We start from the raw sequence: 21,327 nt of genomic DNA, 5'->3' as shown, positions 1-21,327 counted from the left end.
CAGCTTGGTTCTTCCCTGTGGCACTGGAAGTGGCGGTGCTACCTGTAGATGTGGTGGGCACAGAAGACTGCGGAGACTCCGTGGCTTTTTGAAGCAGCCGGGTGGTTGTGCCACACTGGTGGCCATGGGCTGCCAAACACCAATGGTCGCATGTCAGGCAGTTGGGGTGGTCGTGCAGGACTGGATGTGTGTGGGTGTGGTGAGGCAAACAGTCCCCCCTACACACACACACACATTGCGGCATGTGGCCAGGTGCAGGGACATTGCCCTCATGCCCTCGAGGCCCTATCAAGAGTATCTATTGCAAAAATTAGGAACATAGGAAGCTGCCATATACTGAGTCAGACTAGCCCAGTATTGTCTTCATAGACTGGCAGTGGCTTCTCCAAGGTTGCAGGCAGGAATCTCTCTCAGCAATATCTTGGAGATGCCAGGGAGGGAACTTGGTACCTAGATGCTCTTCGCAGAGAGGCCCCATCCCCTGAGGGGAATCTCTTACAGTGCTCACACTTCTAGTCTCCCATTCATATGCAACCAGGGTGGACCCAGCTTAGCTAAGGGGACAAGTCTTGCTTGCTACCACAAGACCAGCTCTTCTCTATCAAAAATTCTATGATAGCGCAGTAGAGCACATCAAACAATGGGGCAGCTGCAGGGCAGTAGATACTAGGGATCTGCATAAATTGATTTTTTTGATTAAATTTGTGCCCAAAACAAATCACCCCTGATTTGTTTTGTGTCCAGATATACCCCCATCACCCCAGATTCAATTTGTATTTGCTTCAATTTTATTATTCATTCATTCATTCATTCATTCGATTTTTATACCACCCTTCCAAAATGGCTCAGGGCGGTTTTTTTATTCATATTCGGACTGACCCGAACCACTTAACAAGGTCCTAGGGGCACCAAATTTGGGTGGTGAGTAAGTCCCCATGGGTGCCACCTACCACCCACATTTCAAGGCAGTGGGACATTTGGTTGACCTTTGATGATTTTTTAATGATTTTTTTTACTGATTTTGAACATTTTTGCCAGTGGAAACAATGGGGATTCAAAGTTGCCATATCCTAACCCTAACATGGATCCCCAGCTTTCATTTTTAAAAAAAGCTAAGCTCTAGCCCTTGTCAAAGTGGAGTTATGGAGCAAAATGTGCAGCCATTATTTTTAAAGTGTTTGGATTCTTTGGTGTATAATAACTTTTCCTCATAATGAATCCCTATGAGGATTCATTGCACACCTTCATTTCTTCTGTTCATTTTGACTGTCACTGGACAGTGCCAACTGTCAACTGCCATGTGTCAACTACAACCCAGGTAGGTGTTCACACTGGGGTACTCAGTTTATTTTTTTAGGTATTTTTGAAGTGTTTAGATTATTTGGTGTCTTCATTACATATCTTCATTTCTTCTGTTCATTTTGACCCCACTGCTTTGCAGGTGTGTGTGGGGGGGATTAGTGGTATCCGATATTCCAACTACCCCTAACCCACAAACCACTGGGTATTCAGTTTATAGTTTAGGAATCTTTGAGGTGTTTAGACTCTTTGGTGAGTAATGAATCCTCATAGGGATTCATTATGAGGAAAGGTTATTAGACACCAAAGAGCCTAAACACTTGGGTGAAAAAAAGCCTAGAACATAAACTGAGTAGTACCCCCCATTTTGCTCCATAATTCCACTTCTACAAGGGCTAGAGCTTAGCTTTTTTTTTTTTTAAAAAAAGAAAGGTGGGATTCTGGGGGTATTGATAGGAGGGATCCGAATCTCAAATTGATTTGAATCAAATCAGGCACGATTCAATTTGGACCCGAATCTAGCCAATGGACCACAGGGATGACTTGTTTTGTCTCCAAATCAGCCGAATCAGCAGGATTCGGGTACAAATTGATTTGTACCCGAATCAATTGCACATCCCTAGTAGATACAGCAAAGGACAAATGGGTTGGGCATCAATGACAGATTCATCAAAAGCTTGTAGGGAGGAAGCAGGCGGGGGCATGAGAGTGGCCAAGGGCAGCCTCGGAGGGCCCTTGGCTCAACATCTGTGCCCTATTGTTTGAGCAGGATGAGGTTCCTCTCACCTAAAAAAAAACCCCTCATCAAAGTATCCCCACTGTTTCATAAGTTAATGAGCAACCTTCTTGACAAATGCCAGGCTCATGCATGGGGAAGACAATGGATCCTCCCCACCCCCGTCATGGTACTTACACAACACAGAGATACACTTCTTTGTAGAGTTAGCCCATGATGGGGAGGTGTTTTGGAATGAAACTGTACACTCCCATGGTGGCAGGCCACTGGCATTCCCATGGTGGCAGGCTGCCTCATTTTGGCCAGGTAGCACTTTTACAGCAGAGAGCTATTTAGGAGATCCTGCAGGGAGAACACAGCAAGGGCAACCTGTGCTCCAGGCTTTTCACAGCAGCATAGTCTTTTGTTCTGCTTCTGGAGAAGAGAGCCCTTGCTGTGGGTGCATTGGTATGCCCTGCCCACATCCTTCCATCTGCTCAGGACTCTGGCAATGTTGGCTGCTGTTGGTGCACACCTTCGCAGCAGGTAATACCTTTCCTATGCCAGGCCACCTTTGTTGGGTATGGGCAGGTGAATGGCAGGGGTTATTCTGGGGGGGGGCATTGCTGTGTTAGGTACAAAAGCACCAGGCCATTTGGGTGGAGCACTGCTGTCCATTTTGGGGGCCCTGCTGGGGTCTGGATTCGGACGTAACCCTTAGGTGGCCAAACCGGAGGTCTTAGTGGTGAACCTTTGTGCAAATCAAAGGTTCAAACTGGAGTTTGGCGAGGCAGATCACAGGTTGCTTTTGGCTCGGAACTGCAGTTGCACAAATTTGGACATAATGGAGTTACAACCTCTGCCCCATTTATTTCTGTTTTCGTGCTACATCTGAATTTAGCCACTTGCTTCTCATCCTGCACACCATATTTACCCAAATATAAGATGACTGAATTTAAGACAGCCACCTTAAAAACACCAGGTTAAATACAGGTTATACCTGTGTTTACTCAAAAGGAAAAAGAGTCCAAATTTAAAATGACCCCCCAGTTTCTAACATCCAAAATCTTGGAAGTAATCTAGTCTTGGATTCAGGTAAATATGGTACTTGCTAATAAGAACATGTATACCTTTTGCTAGATAAATTGATCCCTTTGTAGGATAAATAGGGGAGCCATTTAGGGTGGGGAGTCTGTCACCTTTCCTCTATTTCAGACCACATGTGAGTCATCATGATATCAGTGATTATTATGAGAGTTGTTAAACAGTAACCATAACAAAATGGTCTTAAAACACACAGCTTTTTTTGAAATTTAATCTTGAACATATCCAAAAGCATGCCTTTGAACCTCTGCTGCGAATCTTGCCACTCCTTTGAAAATTAGAATGGCACCCTGATGTTAGTACTTAATGAAAATCAAGGAAAAGAACAGACAGAATTTCAGCAATTCTTTTTGATACTGCATTTCCTTTTCTTAACAAAAGTAGGAGTGATGAGAGCAAGTTAGATGAATGAATGGGGGGCAGGGGAGAGGAGGCTGTCTGAGGAATGATTACAACATCAACCTGCTTCTTTCCCCTCTGTTTGATGAGAAGACTTCTCGTTGAAGGCAGGAGAATAATGTGTTTGGGAAACACAATGTGTTTGGGAAATAAATTTGGACAATGTTTTTTCCCTTAACATGCTAGTGAAATATTTTAGTACACAGACTGAAGAACAGAATCCCCTTAGATTAGATTTCAGCTTCAGTAGGTTTCAAATTTTGAAAACAATTTTTAGACTTAGATGTCCATATAGACCTTATACACTATACATATTTATACACAGAAACTACCGTTGAGTTTGAAAACTATTTGCATCATAAAATGCCACAAGAGTTATAGGATTTTTGTCTCCCAGATGAGCATTAAAGACTGGATGAAAACTCCATGGAAACAAACAAATGTTGAACAAATGGATGTGGATCTCCGTAGATTTGCAAAGGTGATCATTTTTTCCAATTACTATAGGTATATTAATATGGGTTAGTTAGGCTCTATATTTATTATATGGTGAATCAATCCTGTAAACCAAATATCTGTGTAGTAGAGCACACCATGATTTTTGATCCTCCAATTAAATTCATTAGTAAGTTAGAGTAAGTCCTCCAATTAAATACATTAGTAAGTTAGAGCTAGGAAACTCTTGTCACTTCTTACTTATGCTGGTTTAACCATAATTCCTTCACCCTGGGGCTGTTATTCTATGAGGCCAGCCATCTGTAACAGAATTCTCAGCACCCTGACCAAATTACAAATCCTAGGATTCTTGGGCAGAAATTGTGAATGTTAAAAGTGGTTCTTCCCCGCACCCAACCCACTGCCAAACAATACAAGTTTGTAGTGTAAATAGGCTCTAACACTGTTGCATTAAGAGTGACAGAACCTATCTATGCTACAAACTTTTATTGCTTTTGGCAAAGTGGGGGAACCACTTTTATCTTTAACCATTTCTGCCCAAGATTCCTAGGAGTTGTATTCACTCACACTTTTCTGTCTTGAAGCTGGGTTGAGGTTTGCCACAATAAAAGCTGAGATGTGATGTGCACTTATAAGCTTTACTTATTAAATAGAAAACTACAGTGGGGTAGTGACTAGAGGGCTGGCGTGGGACCAGGGACACCTGGGTTCAAATCCCTGCTTAGTCATGAAATTCACAAGGTGGCCTTAGGCCATCAGCCCTGCTGGATCAGCCCATCCAATCTGGCATCCTGTTTCACACAGTGGCCCACCAAATGCCCCTGAGAAGCCCACAGGCAAGAGCTGAGGGCATGCCCTCTCTCTTACTGTTGCTCCCGTGCAACTGATATTTAGAGGCATCTTGCTTCTGAGGCTGGAGATGGCCTATAGCCCTCAGACTAGTAGCCATTGATAGACCTGTCCTCCATTAATTTGTCTAAGCCCCTTTTAAAGCCATCTAAGTTAGTGGCTATCACCACATCATATGGCACAGAATTTCATAGATTAATAATGCTTGTGTGAAAAAGTGCTTCCTTTTGTTGATTCTAAATGTTTTAGTCTTCAGTTTCATGGGATGACGCCTGGTTCTAGTGCTGTGAGAGAGGGAGAAAAATTTCTCTCTGTCCAATCTAGAGGCCAGCCATTGGGCCGGGTCTCATGATCCGTGAGACCCAGTTTGGGGCACTGAGCAGGAAGGGAGCCCTGGGCGGCCAGATCGGCCGCCCACACGATTGCCGGCTCCTAGACGGAGTCGGCGGGGGCTGGGGAGCTCAGGGGCCGTGCAGCCCCCACAAGCCCCAGTATGCCCTGCACAAGCATGCTGGGCATACTGGGGAGACCCCCGTAGCCAGGAGGTGGCTTTTCGCCTCCTGGTCGGGGGTCTGTTTGAGAGTAGCCACGGCTACTCATGAGCAGATAGCCCGGGTTTGCGGAGCACTCGCTCCGCAAACCCAGACTAAGGGGCGGGCTACTTGAGCAGGTTAGCCGCTCAAGAACCACTGGGCTTGCTTGTGAGCCCGGTGTTTCTTATGATTAACAAAAATCGGGCTAGGCTCTCCTAGCCCGATTTTTGTTAATCGTGAGAATAGCCCTACTATCTCTCAGTCTAATCTACCTCATATTGTTGTTGTGAGAGAGAAATTTGGGGTGAACCATGTATGTTGCCCTGAGTTCCTTGGAAGAAAGGTCAGATTAAAAAAATAAAAAATAAATATTAATTGAAGTGATCAGATGTAATAGTTAATAATAATAATAATAATAATAATAATAATAATAATAATAAAAAATTAATAAGTTAAAATAATCGACATAGCAATACCAGGAGATAGTAGAATAGAAGAAAAAGAAATAGAAAAAATAACAAAATACAAAGATCTACAAACTGAAATTGAAAGGCTGTGGCAGAAGAAGACCACAATAATCCCACTGGTAATTGGTGCCCTAGGTGCAGTTCCAAAACACCTTGAAGAGCACCTCAACACCATAGGGGCCACAGAAATCACCATCAGCCAATTACAAAAAGCAACTTTACTGGGAACAGCCTATATTCTGCAACGATATCTATAATAATAACAGCAAAAACATTGATAATAAAATCCAGCCATCCCAGGTCCTTGGGAAGGACTTGATGTCTGGATAAAATAAACCAGTCAATAACACCTGTCTGACTGTGTAAACAAAATAATAATAATAATATAATATTCTACCTTTCTATTTAAAAAAAACAGCTGAAACTCAAGTCATTAACACCCTTCAGATTTGTGGTTATGTTCTACATTGTAGAAGGTTTGCAGATTATGTGGACAAACACTGAGGTCATTCACATAATCAAAAACTGAGGTCATTCACACAAATGAAAATTGTGTTCTACCCGGGTTTGGGAGCTGTATGTGCTTCCAATTTCCGGTTGTGTGGAGGCAAGGTAGGAGGAAAGAAGTGATTGTGTGGAAGTATGGGTAGAAGTGATTGTGTGGAAGTATGGGTAGAAGTGATTGTGTGGAAGTATGGTAGGAGGAAAAGCTACTCAGGTTTTCCTCCTACCTTGCTTCCACACAACCAAAAAATGGAAGTACACACATCTCCCAAACCCGGGTAGAACACAGTTTTCGATTGTGTGAATGACCTTGTTGTGTGTATATAGCTTGTATCTCAGAGGCCCTGTCTAGAAAATCCAGAGCAGCCCATGGAAGTAAAATATGAGGCCAGCCAGTACAAACCAGATCCCCCTACACTGAGTATGCACTTATTTGGTGTAGTCAGAATTCCTGTTGTTTAGCTGAGAGAATCTTCATTGTGCAATAGCTTCCCAAATGAAGAGCTAATCACATTGAGCAATATCTTGATTTGGTCAAATTTGTGCATGGGGACTCCAACTCCAGTTCCTCCCCACATCTGTTCCACGTACCATCCAAAAAGGCCTTGCTGAGGAAGGCTCAGGGCACTCTTTGTAGAATGGAGTGAGGGGGCTGCAGGGGGAGGAGGGAATTGCTGAAAGGGAGGCAGTTTTCTGCGATTTCTTATTTGACAGCTTCCCCTTAGACCTGAAACTTCTCCCTGCTGTGCATCACTGCTGGTCATCCTGTTCTTGGAGACCGAAAAGGAGAGGGTTTTGGAAGTCTGCAGCGGCTTGCTGAGAGTAGGAGGCGATAGGGAAATTTCCTTGCAAGAACTTCATAGGAACATAGGAAGCTGCCATATACTGAGTCAGACCATTGGTCCATCTAGCTCAGTATAGTCTACACAGACTGTCAGCAGCTTCTCCAAGGTTACAGGCAGGAGTCTCTCTCAGCCCTACCTTGGAGATGCCAAGGAAAGAACTTGGAAGCTTCTGCATGCAAGCATGAAGGTGCTCTTCCAAGAGCAGCCCCACCCCCTAAGGAGAATATCTTACAGTGCTCAAATGTTGTCTCCCATTCAAATGCAAACCCCCTGCTTAGCAAAGGGGACAATTCACGCTTGCTACCACAAGACCAGCTCTCCCTGCTTCCTTCTGCTGGAGCATGTCACAATCCTCCAAGGGTAATTATGGGTAGATCTGGCCTTCTGAAAGCTGGAACTAAGGAAGGAAATAAGGAGGTGACTCCAAGAGAATGCCAGACGATATGTGGGATTTAATGTGGAGATTCATTCTCTAGATATCCTCTTGGTGTTTTGTCTGCTCTTCTCCTTTTGCTGCTGTTTGGATGCTGCCCTTTCCCTTTTGCTTTCCTGAAAGCTTAAACAACAGTTTCTGAAAGCAATATGGTATTTTCCATCGCTCTCCTGTTACATCCTTCTTACTGTTTTGTGGTGGTTTCTATCCTATGTAGGGCATGAAGACTCTGGATAAAGAAATTCGTACTTGGGATGTTTACATGGGATTAGAATCAACAGTTAAGAACTTGTTAACCTCCCTAAGAGCTGTGAATGAACTCCAGAACCCTGCGGTCCGGAAAAGACATTGGCAGCAGCTTGTGGTTGCCACAGGGGTATAGCTTTTTGGCTTTGCACACTAGGGTGATCATGTACCATGTCTTATCCTGAGGTGCAAATGACTTGTTTCTCTTTCAATTCCTAGGTATGTTTTGTCATGAATGAAGACACTACACTAGGGGACCTTTTAGCTCTTCAGCTTCACAGAGTGGAAGAGGACGTTAAAAACATTGTGGATAAGGCTGTGAAAGAAATGGCAATAGAAAAGGTATGCCATTGTCCATGTGTTTACAAATAGCAATTAGGAAAATAGGAAGCTGCCTGCCTTATACCGAGTCATCTATATAGCTCAGTATTATCTACTCTGACTGGGACTTCAGGCAGGACTTTTTGTCAGCCCTACCTGGATGTTAAATCTGGGACCACTGAGATACAGCCCCATCCCCATACAGCCCCATAGGAACTACAAATGCAGTTCTGATACCATTTAAGTCAATAGGAATGGTGTGCTTAATGCTAATAGAATTAGGACAGTAACTCTAGATCTATTGAACCCTTCTGGTTTTTCACAGGCACTCCTGGAGATCAGTCAGACATGGGGTGTTATGGATTTCTCATATGAGGAGCATCACAGCACAGGCACACCCTTGTTGAAATCAGATGAAAGCCTAATAGAAACACTGGAAGACAATCAGGTGATGACTCACGTTCAAGATTTAAGAAACCATGTATGTTTGCCATCTGTTAGACTTGCATCCAGATCTTAAAATCACTTGGAGGCAGTGCTTTTTGTCATTTGTAGTGGACTGTCAACCAGTTGATAGAATTGTGTTCAAGCACCAATGCCAGGATCCAACTAATCCTATGCACAAAAAGAAAGCCCTTCCTATCACACCATATTGAATCCCACTCTGGATTGTACTGCTTGTGCATCAAGGAGCAGCCCACAAAACTAAAAGCAGATATTATTTAGCTCTGGACAGAGTTCCTGCCCATCAGTATGGGTGTTTCCAGATAGCAGCAAAAAGCACTGGAACAGTTCATTTGCAAGCATAATTTTACTTGCGTTCCACAGACTCTACAGGTTTCTGTTGTCCGAACCTGTGCTCATTGACACTTTGTCCAGATGACAGCAGTGAGTCATCTGGACAATTTTCACCTAGTGCAATTTTCTCAGTTGCACCTGCTGGCCAGCTTTTGCATTCCGTGAGGAACTAATTACAACTAGCTGGGCCGGGCGCTGAGCATTTGAGCCTCTAATTTCCCCTGGCCACCTGCCACCACCGCCACCGATTTCTTTCCCAGCCCGTCTGCCGCAGCTTTATCCCCTCGCAAGCCCCCGCCGCCTTTTCCCCCCACCGCCACTGCCGTTTTGTCCCCCCTGCCGCCATTTTGTTTCCTGCCTCACCTCCAGTGCCACTGCTTTCCTCTTCCCTTGGCAGCAGCTTGCTCACAAACTCTCGTGAGAGCTGCTATGCATGGGATTAGCGATGGCTAATTCCATGTGTCCTAAGAGAAATATATAGAGAGATGTTTCTGGCAAATGGTGGTTCTTCACAGAATACAAGAGCTGGCCAGCAGGTAGCGCTGAGAAATTTGTGCTAGGACCATACTGTCAATCTGGAAAAAGCATCAGTTAGCACAGGCTCAGACAACAGAAGCCTATTGGTGAAAATTAGTAAAATTGTGCTAGCAAAAGCACTATTCGAGCAGCAGATTGTACTCTCAGAAACACTGTACACAATGTCACCACTTTTTATAATGCCTGAACAGGGCTATAGTAGTGTAATTCTGGGCAGAAATGTCGCATTAGCGTAAACACTGCAACAAGGAAATAAGGCTGAAAAGTTGCAGAAACATAGCAGAAACGCTGCATTGACAGAAACGCCGCAGTTAGAGGGGGACATCATACTTCTTTTATTGTTGTTGTTATGTTGAATGTTTAAAATTTTACTACAGCTTGCTACAGTAAGAATTCTAGAATGTAGAATTACTACAGAATTCTAGCATAATCACCGCATCAACGTAAATGCCACAGGTGGCCAAAAACAACTTTTAATAATGTATCTTTCTACCTAAAATTACGGTTTTAAAAAATCTGAATTGTAGTAATCATTTAAGATTAGCCTTGATGTAGTTAATGTGGCTATATTTTGATACTGTTGCAGGTTCAGCTGCAAAACATCCTAATGAGTAAATATGTTGAATATTTCTCTGTGGAGGTCAGCAGCTGGCAGAAGAGGTTAATGGTAGCTGATCTGGTCATTTCTATGTGGCTTGAAGTTCAGCAAACTTGGGCCCACCTTCAGAGTATTTTCACCAATTCAGAAGACATACGGAATCAACTTTCAGAAGATGCTAAAAGATTTGAAGGAATTGATCAGGATTTTAAAGTATGAGCAAGAATCCCAATCTTCTTCTTCTTCTTCTTGAACAATAGAGAGTGTGTGTATGTGGTGGGGGGCAATAATAACATTTAGAAAGATTTAAAAAAACTGGTATGTGCAGCCACAAATTTGAGAAAACAAGAGCAAAATGGACTTGGCTCATCATTTATGGTTGGGTAAGGTGATTGAGCAGGTGGTGGCCTCTTAGCTCCAGGCAGTTTTAGATGATACAGATTATCTAGACCTATTTCAAACCAGCTTCCGAGTGAGCTATGAGATTGTGACAGCCTTGGCTGGCCTAATGGATGATCTCCAGATCATCGACAGAGGGACTGAGACTCTGCTGATACTTTTTGATCTCTCAATGGCTTTTGATATCATTGACCATGGTATCCTTCAGGGTTACCTGAGGGAGTTGGGATTAGCTGGCACGGTTTTACAGTGGTTCCGTTCCTACTGTATGTCTCTGGTAGATTCCAGACGGTGTTGCTTGTAGACTGCTGCTCTGCCAAGCGAGAACTAAAGTATGGCTTTCCACAAAGCTCCATGCTGTTTCCAATGCTCCTTCACATCTACATGAAAGATGTCACCAGGAGGTTTGCTGCAGGGTGTTATCAATATGCTGATGACACCCAGATCTATTTCTCCATATTTACCTCATCAGGAAATGGCATAACTTCCCTAAATGCCTGCCTGGAGGTGGTAATAGGCTGGATGAGGGATAACAAACTGAAGTTGAATCCAAATAAGATGGAGGTATTGACTTTGGGGAATCGAGACCTGAGATATGGTTTAGATCTGCCTGTTCTGGATGGGGTTACGCTCCCCTTGAAAGATCAGGTACGTAGCTTGGGAGTGCTCCTAGATCCAAAACTCTGGTTTCTCAGGCTGAGGCAGTGGCCAAGAGCGATTTTTATCAGCTTTGGAATATTGATTGATTGATTGATTGATTGATTGATTAAGTGCTGTCAAGTCAGTGTCGACTCTTAGCAACCACATAGATAGATTCTCTCCAGGATGATCTGTCTTCAGCTTGGCCTTTAAGGTCTCTCAGTGGTGCATTCATTGCTGTCGTCATAGAATCCATCCACCTTGCTGCCAGTTGTCTTCTAGACCTAGAAAGTTGACTTTCCTTCAACTTTTCCAAGCATTAAGGACTTCTCAAGGGAGCTGGGTCTTCGCATAATATGTCTAAAGTATGATGGTTAGAGCCTGGTCATTTGTGCCTTGAGTGAAAATTCTGGATTGATTTGTTTTATGGTTTGTTTTCCTGGCTGTACATGGCATCATCAAAATAAGAGCCTCTCCATCTCTGATTGCTTTTAGGAAAACCCTTAAGACACATCTGTTTTCTCAGGCTTTTAACTAAAATTAATTATAAACTATATAATTGTTTTTATCCCATGAAATAGTTTTAACTTTTTATTCTGTAAAATTATTTTAATTATTTTTACTTTCTTTTAAATTTGTTGTGTTTTAAATTGTGTACACTGCCTAGAGATACACATATCAAGTAGGAATGTGCATGGGACCAGTTTCCCCAGTTCAGCCTGAATCTGGGACAGATTTGAGTCGCCCTGGGTGACTCGGGCACAATCGAGCCAGGGCTGTTTCTGGTCCAGGCATCAAGCTGGGCCAAGCTGGCTCATGAGCCAGCTGGAAGGGTGTACTTGTAAAGAGGAATCCGGTGAGGATTCCCCTTTACAGGTAAAGGGAATCCCTTAAAGTTAATTCCTGGGGTGGGTGGTAGAAAAGTAATATTACTTTTTAAAACAAGGCAGTGACAGGGATGGCAGCGGCTCCTCCACCCACCCCAGCCTCCCAGATGACAGGCCAGGTAGACCGTGGCCCAGTTTGGACCTCTGCAAATGCGCAGAAGCCATTAGAGTGACTTCCGCATGTGCACAGATGCTATTTGCATCACCATGAAAATCGCCTGGTGATGCACATGGCCTCTGCGTACGCATGGAAGACACTCTATTGGCTTCTGCACGTTTGCAGAGGACCGAACTGGGCTGCAGACCGGTTGGAGTTGGAGGAGCCTCCGACGTCCTGCCGCCACTTTATTTTTAAAAGTAATACTGCTTTGCTCTCCCTCCCCCAGAATTAACTTTAGGGATTCCCTTTTACAAGTATACCCATTGAGCTGGTTTGCAGGACAGCTCTTTGAGCCGGGCCTGGCTCGACTCGAACTCAGACCAGCTTCACATTTTATGGGGGGCTGGTCAATAAGAGTCAGCTCGCATACCTCTAATATCTGGTGGTATATAAATATGACAAACAAACAATATTTATTTATTTATTTATTTATTTATACATTTATATACCGCCTTTCGTTAAAAGACAACCCCAAGGCGGTTTACAAAAGTTAAAACATACAATAAAAAGACAATAAAAACATCAAGCTAAAAAGTATAAAAACATATAAAAACAGGCATAAAAACAATACAACAGAAGCAGCAGTAAAAACGATTATGTAAAAGCCTGGGTAAAAAGCCAAGTCTTTACAAGCTTTCTAAAAGCCGTGATGGAGTCCGAGGAATGAATGGCCACTGGGAGAGCATTCCAGAGTCTAGGAGCAGCAACAGAGAAGGCCCTGTCCCGAGTGCACGACAGCCGGGCCTCTCTCATTGTCGGCACCCGGAGTAGGGCCCCCTCAGATGTCCTTGTCAAGCGGGCAGCAACCCTTGGGAGCAGGTGGTCCCTCAAATACCCCGGGCCCAAACCGTTAAGGGCTTTAAAGGTCAAAACCAGCACCTTGAATTGGACCCGGAAACGAACCGGCAGCCAGTACAGCTCTTTCAAAATGGGGGTGATATGTTCCCAACGGGCAGCTCTGGATAAAACCCTCGCTGCCACATTTTGCACTAGCTGCAGTTTCCGGATATTCTTCAAGGGCAGCCCCACGTAGAGCGCGTTACAGTAATCTAGCCGTGACGTGACTAAGGCGTGGGTAACTGTGGCCAGATCTGCCTTCACGAGAAAGGGACTCAGCTGGCGCACTAGCCGAAGCCGTGCAAAGGCACCCCTGGCCACCGCCTCTATCTGAGCTTCCAAAAGCAGAGCCAGGTCCAGTAGTACCCCCAAGCTGCGTACTTGCTCCTTCAAGGGGAGTGCAACCCCATCCAGAACTGGTAAAATCTCCTCATCGCGATTGGCTCTCCTACTGACCAACAGTACCTCCATCTTATCTGGATTCAATTTCAGTTTATTAGCCCACATCCAACCCATCATGGCCTCCAGCCCCCGATTCAGGACATCCACCGCCTCCCTAGGATCAGATGACAAGGAGAGATAGAGCTGAGTGTCATCCGCAAATTGCTGACAACTCAGTCCAAATCCCCGGATGACCTCTCCCAGCGGCTTCATGTAGATGTTAAACAGCATGGGGGACAAGACCGATCCCTGCGGGACCCCACAGGCCAACGGCCATGGGGCCGAGCAGTAGTCCCCCAGCACCACCTTCTGGACCCTCCCCCCAAGAAAGGACCGGAACCACTGCAACGCAGTGCCTCCGATTCCCATACTTGAGAGGCGGCCCAGAAGGATACCATGGTCGATGGTATCAAACGCCACCGAGAGGTCCAGCAGAACCAACAGGGACGCACTCCCCCTGTCTAGTTCCCGGCGTAGGTCATCCACTAGAGCGACCAAGGCAGTCTCAGTCCCATACCTGGGGCAGAAGCCAGATTGAAAAGGGTCCAGATAATCCGTATCATCCAAGACCCTCTGCAGCTGGGATGCCACCACATGCTCCATCACCTTGCCCAAAAAGGGAAGGTTAGATACAGGTCTATATTTATCCAGGTTGGAGGGATCAAGGGAGGGCTTTTTAATAGTGGTCTAACCACCGCCTCCTTGAGGCACGATGGCATCCTGCCCTCCCTTAATGAAGCATTAACGATCACCTCCAGCCATCTGCCTGTCCCCTCCCCGGCAGCTTTTATTAGCCATGAAGGGCAAGGGTCAAGAGCGCATGAAGTCTCCCGCACACTGCCGAGGATCTTGTCCACATCCTCAGGCCGCACCAACTGAAAAGAATCCAACACAATGGAACCAGATGGTACCAAAGGCACGTCTGCCGGAACTGGAGTCCAGGTCAGCACGGATGCTAGCGACTTTATCTGCAAAGCGACAGGCAAACCGATCACAAAGAGCTGTAGATGACTCCTCCCCCATTGTCGGGGGATGTGTGGAGCAAGGTTTTTACCACACGAAACAGCTCTGTTTGTCTGCACTGACAAGATGCAATGGAGGCGGAGAAAAAGCATTTCTTCGCCGCCCCCACCGCCACGGCATAGTCCCTAAAATGGGCTCTAGCCCGTGTTTGGTCAGATTCGTGACGACTCTTCCTCCAGCGTCATTCCAGCCGTTGTCCGAGTTGCTTCATCGCCCTAAGCTCCGAGGAAAACCAAGGAGCAAATTGGGCTCCTGCAAGCCGGAGAGGGCGTTTAGGAGCAACCGTGTCAACAGCCCGGGCCATCTCTCCATTCCAGAGATCAACCAGGGCCTCGACAGGGTCACCAGCTCTGGGCACTGGAAACTCCCCGAGGGCCATCTGGAATCCAAGCGGATCCATAAGCCTCCGGGGGCGGACCATCCTAATCGGCCCACCACCCCTGCAGAGGGCAGACGGAGCAGTCAAACGAAACCCCACCAGATTATGATCTGTCCATGACAAGGGAGTGGTCTCAAATTCCCCCACCTCCAGATCATTTATTTCCCAGTCTGCAAAAACCAGATCCAGACTCTGTCCCGCCACGTGGGTAGGGCCCGATATCAATTGAGACAGGCCCATGGTTGCCATGGAGGCCATGAAATCCTGAGCCACACCCACTGGGGGGCCTCAGTGTGGACATTGAAATCCCCCAAAACAATAAGCCTAGAAGCCATTCCTAGAAGCCATTTGCAGCCCAGCTGGCAAGGGGGAAGGGGACGGCAGGGAGTTCTCCTGCTGTCCTCTTGTAATGGGGGTAGATTTGGAAAGAAGGGGGCGGCGGTGGACCTCTGGGGAGCTTCAGGGGGCGGCTGCCAGCCGAGGGGGACTTAGCTTGAAGGGGGCGGCAGGGACTGGGAGCGATCCTGCTGCCCCGATTATGGATACGAGGAGCCCGCGTTAGAGGAGATTGAAGCGGGCGGCACCTTGCCGCCGGATTACTTCAAAAAATACGGGACTTTAATGGAAGGGGTGAGTAAAGTTTTGAGTGGAACCCCCCACCCCAGTGCCGGACCGCAGCTCCGCGGTTCCGTGCACACTCCTAGAGAATAACAGAAAAGCAAATACATTGTCAAGCTTTAACGTATACTTTAGCCACTAACTGAGAGGCTTTAGGAAGGAAATACCCACATTATTCTACATGTATTTATTTAATTAATAGGATTCTTTATCATTTCTATTATTGGGGCTAATGCTGGATATTTGCAGTCAAGCGAGAAAGACCATGGACAGGTTCAAATGCTTTCCTGCCAGGCACAGAACCAATCCCTGTGGATGAACAGCCCACACACAACTGATCCCCACCTCCTCACTCCCCACATAGAATGTAATGAGTGACATGATTTCTTCACACAAGAGCAAATGTGCACATATTTGTGTGATGTCCCTTCCCCTTTTTTGAGGAGGAATCATTCAAACTGGATCTCCACATGGATGGGCCTCCATGAGGAGCAATCTGCACTACATGTTACATTAGGCAGTGGTAGAGGTGGAAAGACATATGCCTGAGCTTCCATTGTGGGAATGGGATCCATGCTGGATAAAGCTCTGAATAGGATCAACATTAAGGCAGTTTCCATTTGCCGAAAAATACAGAGCTGCTGTGTTTTGACAGACTTATAGATAGTTACTCACCTGGTCACCTGTCATGAGCAATAATCATTTTGGGGCAATTGGGCAGTGATGCTTTTTATATTGGAAGAGATCTAGCTTTTGGTCAATGTTGTACCACAAATTATTTATGTAGGTATCAAGTCCAGAAGGGAAGCCATGTTAGCCTGTTCTGTTGCAGCAAAAACAATAAAGTCTAGTAGCATCTGAAAAAATGAACAAATTTCTTGAGGCACAGGCTTCCTCTGTCAGACGAAATGGGATCTTACCCATGAACATATTTGGCAGGATACTTTTTTTTGGTCTTGTCTGTGAGGTGCCACCAGATATTATTGTTCTCACATAGATATATGTGGGCTGGCACACATTTTTATGGGCAACAAAGTTTTGTGGAGTTATTTGCAACATAATTCAAAAAACCAATAGTTATTGCTGTTGTTTATGAAGTTTTTGTCACAATAACAACATGAAAAAGTGGCAATTTTTTTCAAGCTGATTTAGCCAACACTTTCCTGAAAGTTCCTGGCTGATTTGAACCTTGGTCTCTCCAACCCAAATACAGTCCTTTGTCTAAAACACTGCGCTGACTCTCAAAAATAAGTTTGATTTTGTTTTCAAATATTTATTTTCATTTTCTTCCCTTTCTCTAATGGTTGTTCAGGAGCTGATGGCTGTGGTGGTGAAGACAAAAAAAGTTATAGAAGTAACAAACCATATGGGATTGCTCGAAAAACTGGAAGTTCTTCAACACAGGTTTGACTTAAATGGTTCCACAATTCCACAGTTAGAATTGCTGATGTCAACATTTCTCCAAAGTGACTTTCAAAAGAAAATTCCTAGGGTTCTTTCAAGGAGAAAGATTGAAGAATTTTCTCAAATGGTTTCTCCACACTCCTTGGCTACATAGGCTTTCAGCCGTGGGGCGAGCTGCCTGGGGCCCAGAAGACCTTCCTAATTCTGCCATCAAGAAGCCAGCATGAGAGCTTGAAGAGAGCATGAGTCCTGGGCCTCGTTTTTACTAAATGGAGGAGCTGTGTTTGGTTAGGCTGAGGGGATGTGTCTGGGAGAGCAGAAAAGCAGGGATGGAGTGGGGGCAGCAATATCACAGGTAGCAGGCAGAGGGAGGTATGGTGGTGGGAGTTGGGCAGGCCGTTACAGGGGAAAAGGGTCCAGGCAATTGAGGCCTGTTACTTTTTCCAGCTCTTCTTCCAGCCCTCTGACCCCAGGGAGCTCTGAGAACACTCCCTCAAGGATTAGGGTGCTGCTGCTGAATGCCAGGTCAGTCAATGCTAAAACATCTCTCATCCACAATTTGATTGTGGATGAGCATGCTGACCTGGCATATGTAATGGAGACCTGGTTGGATGAGCTTGGCGGGGTTGGTCTCTCTCAGCTCTGCCCTCCAGGTTTCCAGATTGTGCAACAGCCCCGCCTCGAGGGTCGGGGAGGAGGCGTTGCAGTCATCTTTCGAGAGACTCTCCCCATTTCCAGGTGTCAGGCAATCTCAGAATTTCGAGTGTTTGTCCTTGAGGGTGGGCCTCCGAGATAGGCTGGGGATTCTGCTGGTGTACTGACCACCCCGCTGCACTTCAGTCTCCCTACCTGACCTGGCAGGGGTGGTCTTGGAGGTGGCCTTGGGTTCCCCCAAGCTTATTATTTGGGGGGATTTCAATGTCCACGCTGAGGCTCTCCTAGTGGGTGTGGCTTAGGATTTCATGGCCTCCATGGCAACCATGGGCCTGTCTCAGTTGGTATCGGGCCCTACCCACATGGCAGGACATACTCTGGATCTGGTTTTTGCCGACCGGGGAATAAATGATCTGGAGGTGGGGGAATTTGCGACAACTCCCTTGTCATGGACAGATCATCATTTGGTGGGGTTTAGTTTGACTGCTCCGTCTGTCCTCTGCAGGGGTGGTGGACCGATTAGGATGGTCCACCCCCGGAGGCTTATGGATCCACTTGGATTCCAGATGGCCCTTGGGGAGTTTCAGGTGTCCAGAGCTGGTGAGTTTGCTGCACAGATCCCCCCAGGTAATGGGGGAGGAATCATCTACAGCCCGCTGTGATCAGTTTACGTGTCACTTTGAGGATAAAGTCACTCGCATCCATGCCGGTTTGGACTCCAGAGTTTTGGCAGTTCCAGCAGAAGTGCCTCTAGTACCATCTGGTCCTATTGTGTTGGATTTTTTTCAGTTGGTGCAGCCTGAGGATGTGGACAAGATCCTGCGTAGTGTGTGGCCAACATTGTGTGCTCTTGACCATTGTGTGCCCTTCATGGCTAATAAAAGCTGCCAGGGAGGGTACAGGTAGATGGTTGGAGGTGATTATTAATGCCTCATTAAGGGAGGGCAGGATGCCATCGTGCCTCAAGGTGGCAGTGGTAAGACCATTATTTAAAAAGTCCTCCCTTGATCCCTCCAACCCAGACAACTACAGAGGGACAAGGTAATAGAGCGTGTGGTGGCATCCCAGCTGCAGAGGGTCTTTGATGATACGGATTATCTGGACCCTTTTCAATCTGGCTTCCGCCCTGGATATGGGACTGAGACTGCCTTGGTCACTCTAGTGGATGACCTACGCCGGGAACTAGACAGGGGGAGTGCGTCCCTGTTGGTTCTCCTGGACCTCTCAGTGGCATTCAATACCATCGACCATGGTATCCTTCTGGGCTGCCTCTCGAGTATGGGAATCAGAGGTACTGCATTGCAGTGGTTCCGGTCCTTTCTTGGGGGGAGGGTCCAGAAGGTGGTGCTGGGGGACTACTGCTCGGCCCCATGGCCGTTGGCCTGTGGGGTCCCGCAGGGATCGGTCTTGTCCCCCATGCTGTTTAACATCTACATGAAGCCGATGGGAGAGGTCATCCGGGGATTTGGACTGAGTTGTCAGCAATTTGCGGATGACACTCAGCTCTATCTCTCCTTGTCACCTGATCCTAGGGAGGTGGTGGGTGTCCTGAATCAGGGGCTGGAGGCTATGATGGGTTGGATGTAGGCTAATAAACTGAAATTGAATCCAGACAAGACGGAGGTAATGTTGGTCAGTAGGAGAGTCAATCAGGATGAGGAGATTTTACCAGTTCTGGATGGGGTTGCTCTCCCCTTGAAGGAGCAAGTACGCATCTTGGGGGTATTACTGGACCCGGCTCTGCTTTTGGAATCTCAGGTGGAGGCGGTGGCCAGGGGTGCCTTTGCACAGCTTCAGCTAGTGTGCCAGCTGTGTCCCTTTCTCGTGAAGGCAGATCTGGCCACAGTTACCCTTGCCTTAGTCATGTCACAGCTGCATTACTGTAATGCACTCTACGTGGGGCTGCCTTTGAATATTCGGGAACTACAGCTAGTGCAAAGAAGAATATTCTTTGCAAGAATAGTGCAACTGAAGAATATTTGGGAACTACGGCTAGTGCAAAACGCGGCAGCTAGGGTTTTATCTAGAGCTGCACAGTGGGAGCACACCACACCCATTCTGAAAGAGTTGCACTGGCCGCCAGTTCGTTCCTGGGTCCAATTCCAGGTGCTGGTTTTGACATTTAAAGCCCTTAATGGTTTGGGCCCGGGATACCTGAGGGACCACCAAGGGTTGCTGTCAGCTTTACGAGGTCATCTGAGGGGTGTGCTCCGGGTGCCGACAATGAGGGAGGCTAGGTTGTCATGCACTCAGGACAGGGTCTTCTCTGTTGCTGCCCCAGACTCTGGAATGCTCTCCAGGTGGGTATCTGCTCCTCAGTCTCCATCAAAGCTTTTAGAAAGCATGTCAAATTTGGCTTTTAACCCAGGCTTTTATATGATTGTCTCCACCGCTTCTTCTTGTATTTTGTACTGTTTTAATGCTTGTTTTAATTACTTTTTTTAAAAAATCAGATTTGTTTTTATATTTTTTAGCTCAGTATTTTAATGTGTCTTTTTAATAATCTTGTTTTTAAATTTTATTGTGAGCCGCCTTCGAGTTTTCTTAATGAAAGGTGGGGTATAAATTTAACAATAAATAAATAACAATAAATAAAATAAATAGCTATGGGGAGTAAGACATTTGCGTTTAAATGACAGGGAGACAATGCAGAGTATAAAGTTGGCCAGATATTACCAATATTTTTGGCAAAAGTCATGCTTGGTCTCCACTGAATTTTGCTGCCTTGGTATTCATGATTGTACTAGCTCTAGTTGAGGGCTGTTCTACATGTTACAGCAGCCTACATGAAAGGTTCTTCTGGGCAGGAGTTAACATTAAGCACATTTGTAGATTCACGTGGACTTTTCACGTGCAGCTTCGCAGTATGTGTAACAATGATAATCACATGTTATACACAAGCTAAGTCCTACACAGCCTGCCCCTTACCCAGAGAGCAGCATGGTGTAGTAGTTAGAGCAAGAGTGGATGCTCTTACTCTAACTAATTGTGGCTGGGGGTGATAATTTGGGCCAGTGGAGTTGTAGTTATAGTTCAACAACAGCTAGAGGGCCAAGTTTGCCCACCCCTAAGTTACAGTGCTGTGTTAGGACTGAGGAGATCCAGGTTAAAATCCCTGCCCAAACCCTGAAGCTTACTGAGTGACCTTGGGTCAGTCACAGAATGGGCCTCTCAGCCTAAATTATCACAGACTTGTTGTGAAGATAAAATGATGGAGCGAATAATAACCGCCTGATCCTGGCTGAATCTACCCACCTGACAAGGTCAGCTGGAAGGGCTCAGCTCAGAGGTGCACTGAGGTAATTTTGGAGCCTGGACCTAAAAGCCTTTGGAGGCCTGCCCACTGCAAGTTAAGCATCATTTTTTAACACTTGGGTTCTTGAGAACACAAACCACACCACCCAGGACAGACTAAAGAGGATTTGCCCCCCCCCCCCCGGGGATGTGGAAGCCCTGGACTTTGGCCCCGAAGTCCAGGGGTAAGAACGTCTATGGCTCAGCTATACGTGCCAACACCTGCTGAAGTTTGTTTGTCAAGCACCTGGGACAGGGCATTCTTGGTGATTGCCCCCGGAACTCACTCTCAAATGAGATCCACATAGCTCCCTTACTCCCAATCTTTCAGGAGAGTCTGAAGACTGCCTTTCTTATTCAGGCCTTTGGTCAATCAGCAGCTCTCTGATTTCCATATCTCCCTCCCTCCCTACACCCTCCCTCTCTCTCTCTTCTATACCACCTGACTATGAAGGCTTAGGCGGTTCATAAAAAGAAACACAACAAAA

At 46.0% G+C, this 21,327-nt stretch overlaps 1 protein-coding gene across 5 annotated transcripts in view; it reads left to right on the top strand.

Moving 5' to 3' along the window:
• LOC128332356 (dynein axonemal heavy chain 11-like) overlaps positions 1–21,327 on the top strand; it is a 353,782-nt gene that overhangs the window by 22,048 nt on the left and 310,407 nt on the right. For 2 of the 5 annotated variants that reach the window (XM_053266643.1, XM_053266644.1), the window contains 6 exons: positions 3,915–3,998; positions 7,822–7,980; positions 8,070–8,192; positions 8,497–8,619; positions 10,093–10,317; positions 16,800–16,891. In XM_053266643.1, coding sequence (XP_053122618.1) covers positions 3,915–3,998; positions 7,822–7,980; positions 8,070–8,192; positions 8,497–8,619; positions 10,093–10,317; positions 16,800–16,891 — 806 coding nt within the window. The remainder of the gene's footprint in view (positions 1–3,914; positions 3,999–7,821; positions 7,981–8,069; positions 8,193–8,496; positions 8,620–10,092; positions 10,318–16,799; positions 16,892–21,327) is intronic. The other 3 variants (XM_053266645.1, XM_053266646.1, XM_053266647.1) reach the window with 3 other exon arrangements.

Source organism: Hemicordylus capensis, chromosome 1 (genome assembly GCF_027244095.1).
Source record: "Hemicordylus capensis ecotype Gifberg chromosome 1, rHemCap1.1.pri, whole genome shotgun sequence".
NCBI classification, from domain to species: Eukaryota; Metazoa; Chordata; class Lepidosauria; order Squamata; family Cordylidae; genus Hemicordylus; species Hemicordylus capensis.
Note: the sequence above shows the minus strand (reverse complement) of the source record. Positions and strands in the feature narration are given on the sequence as shown.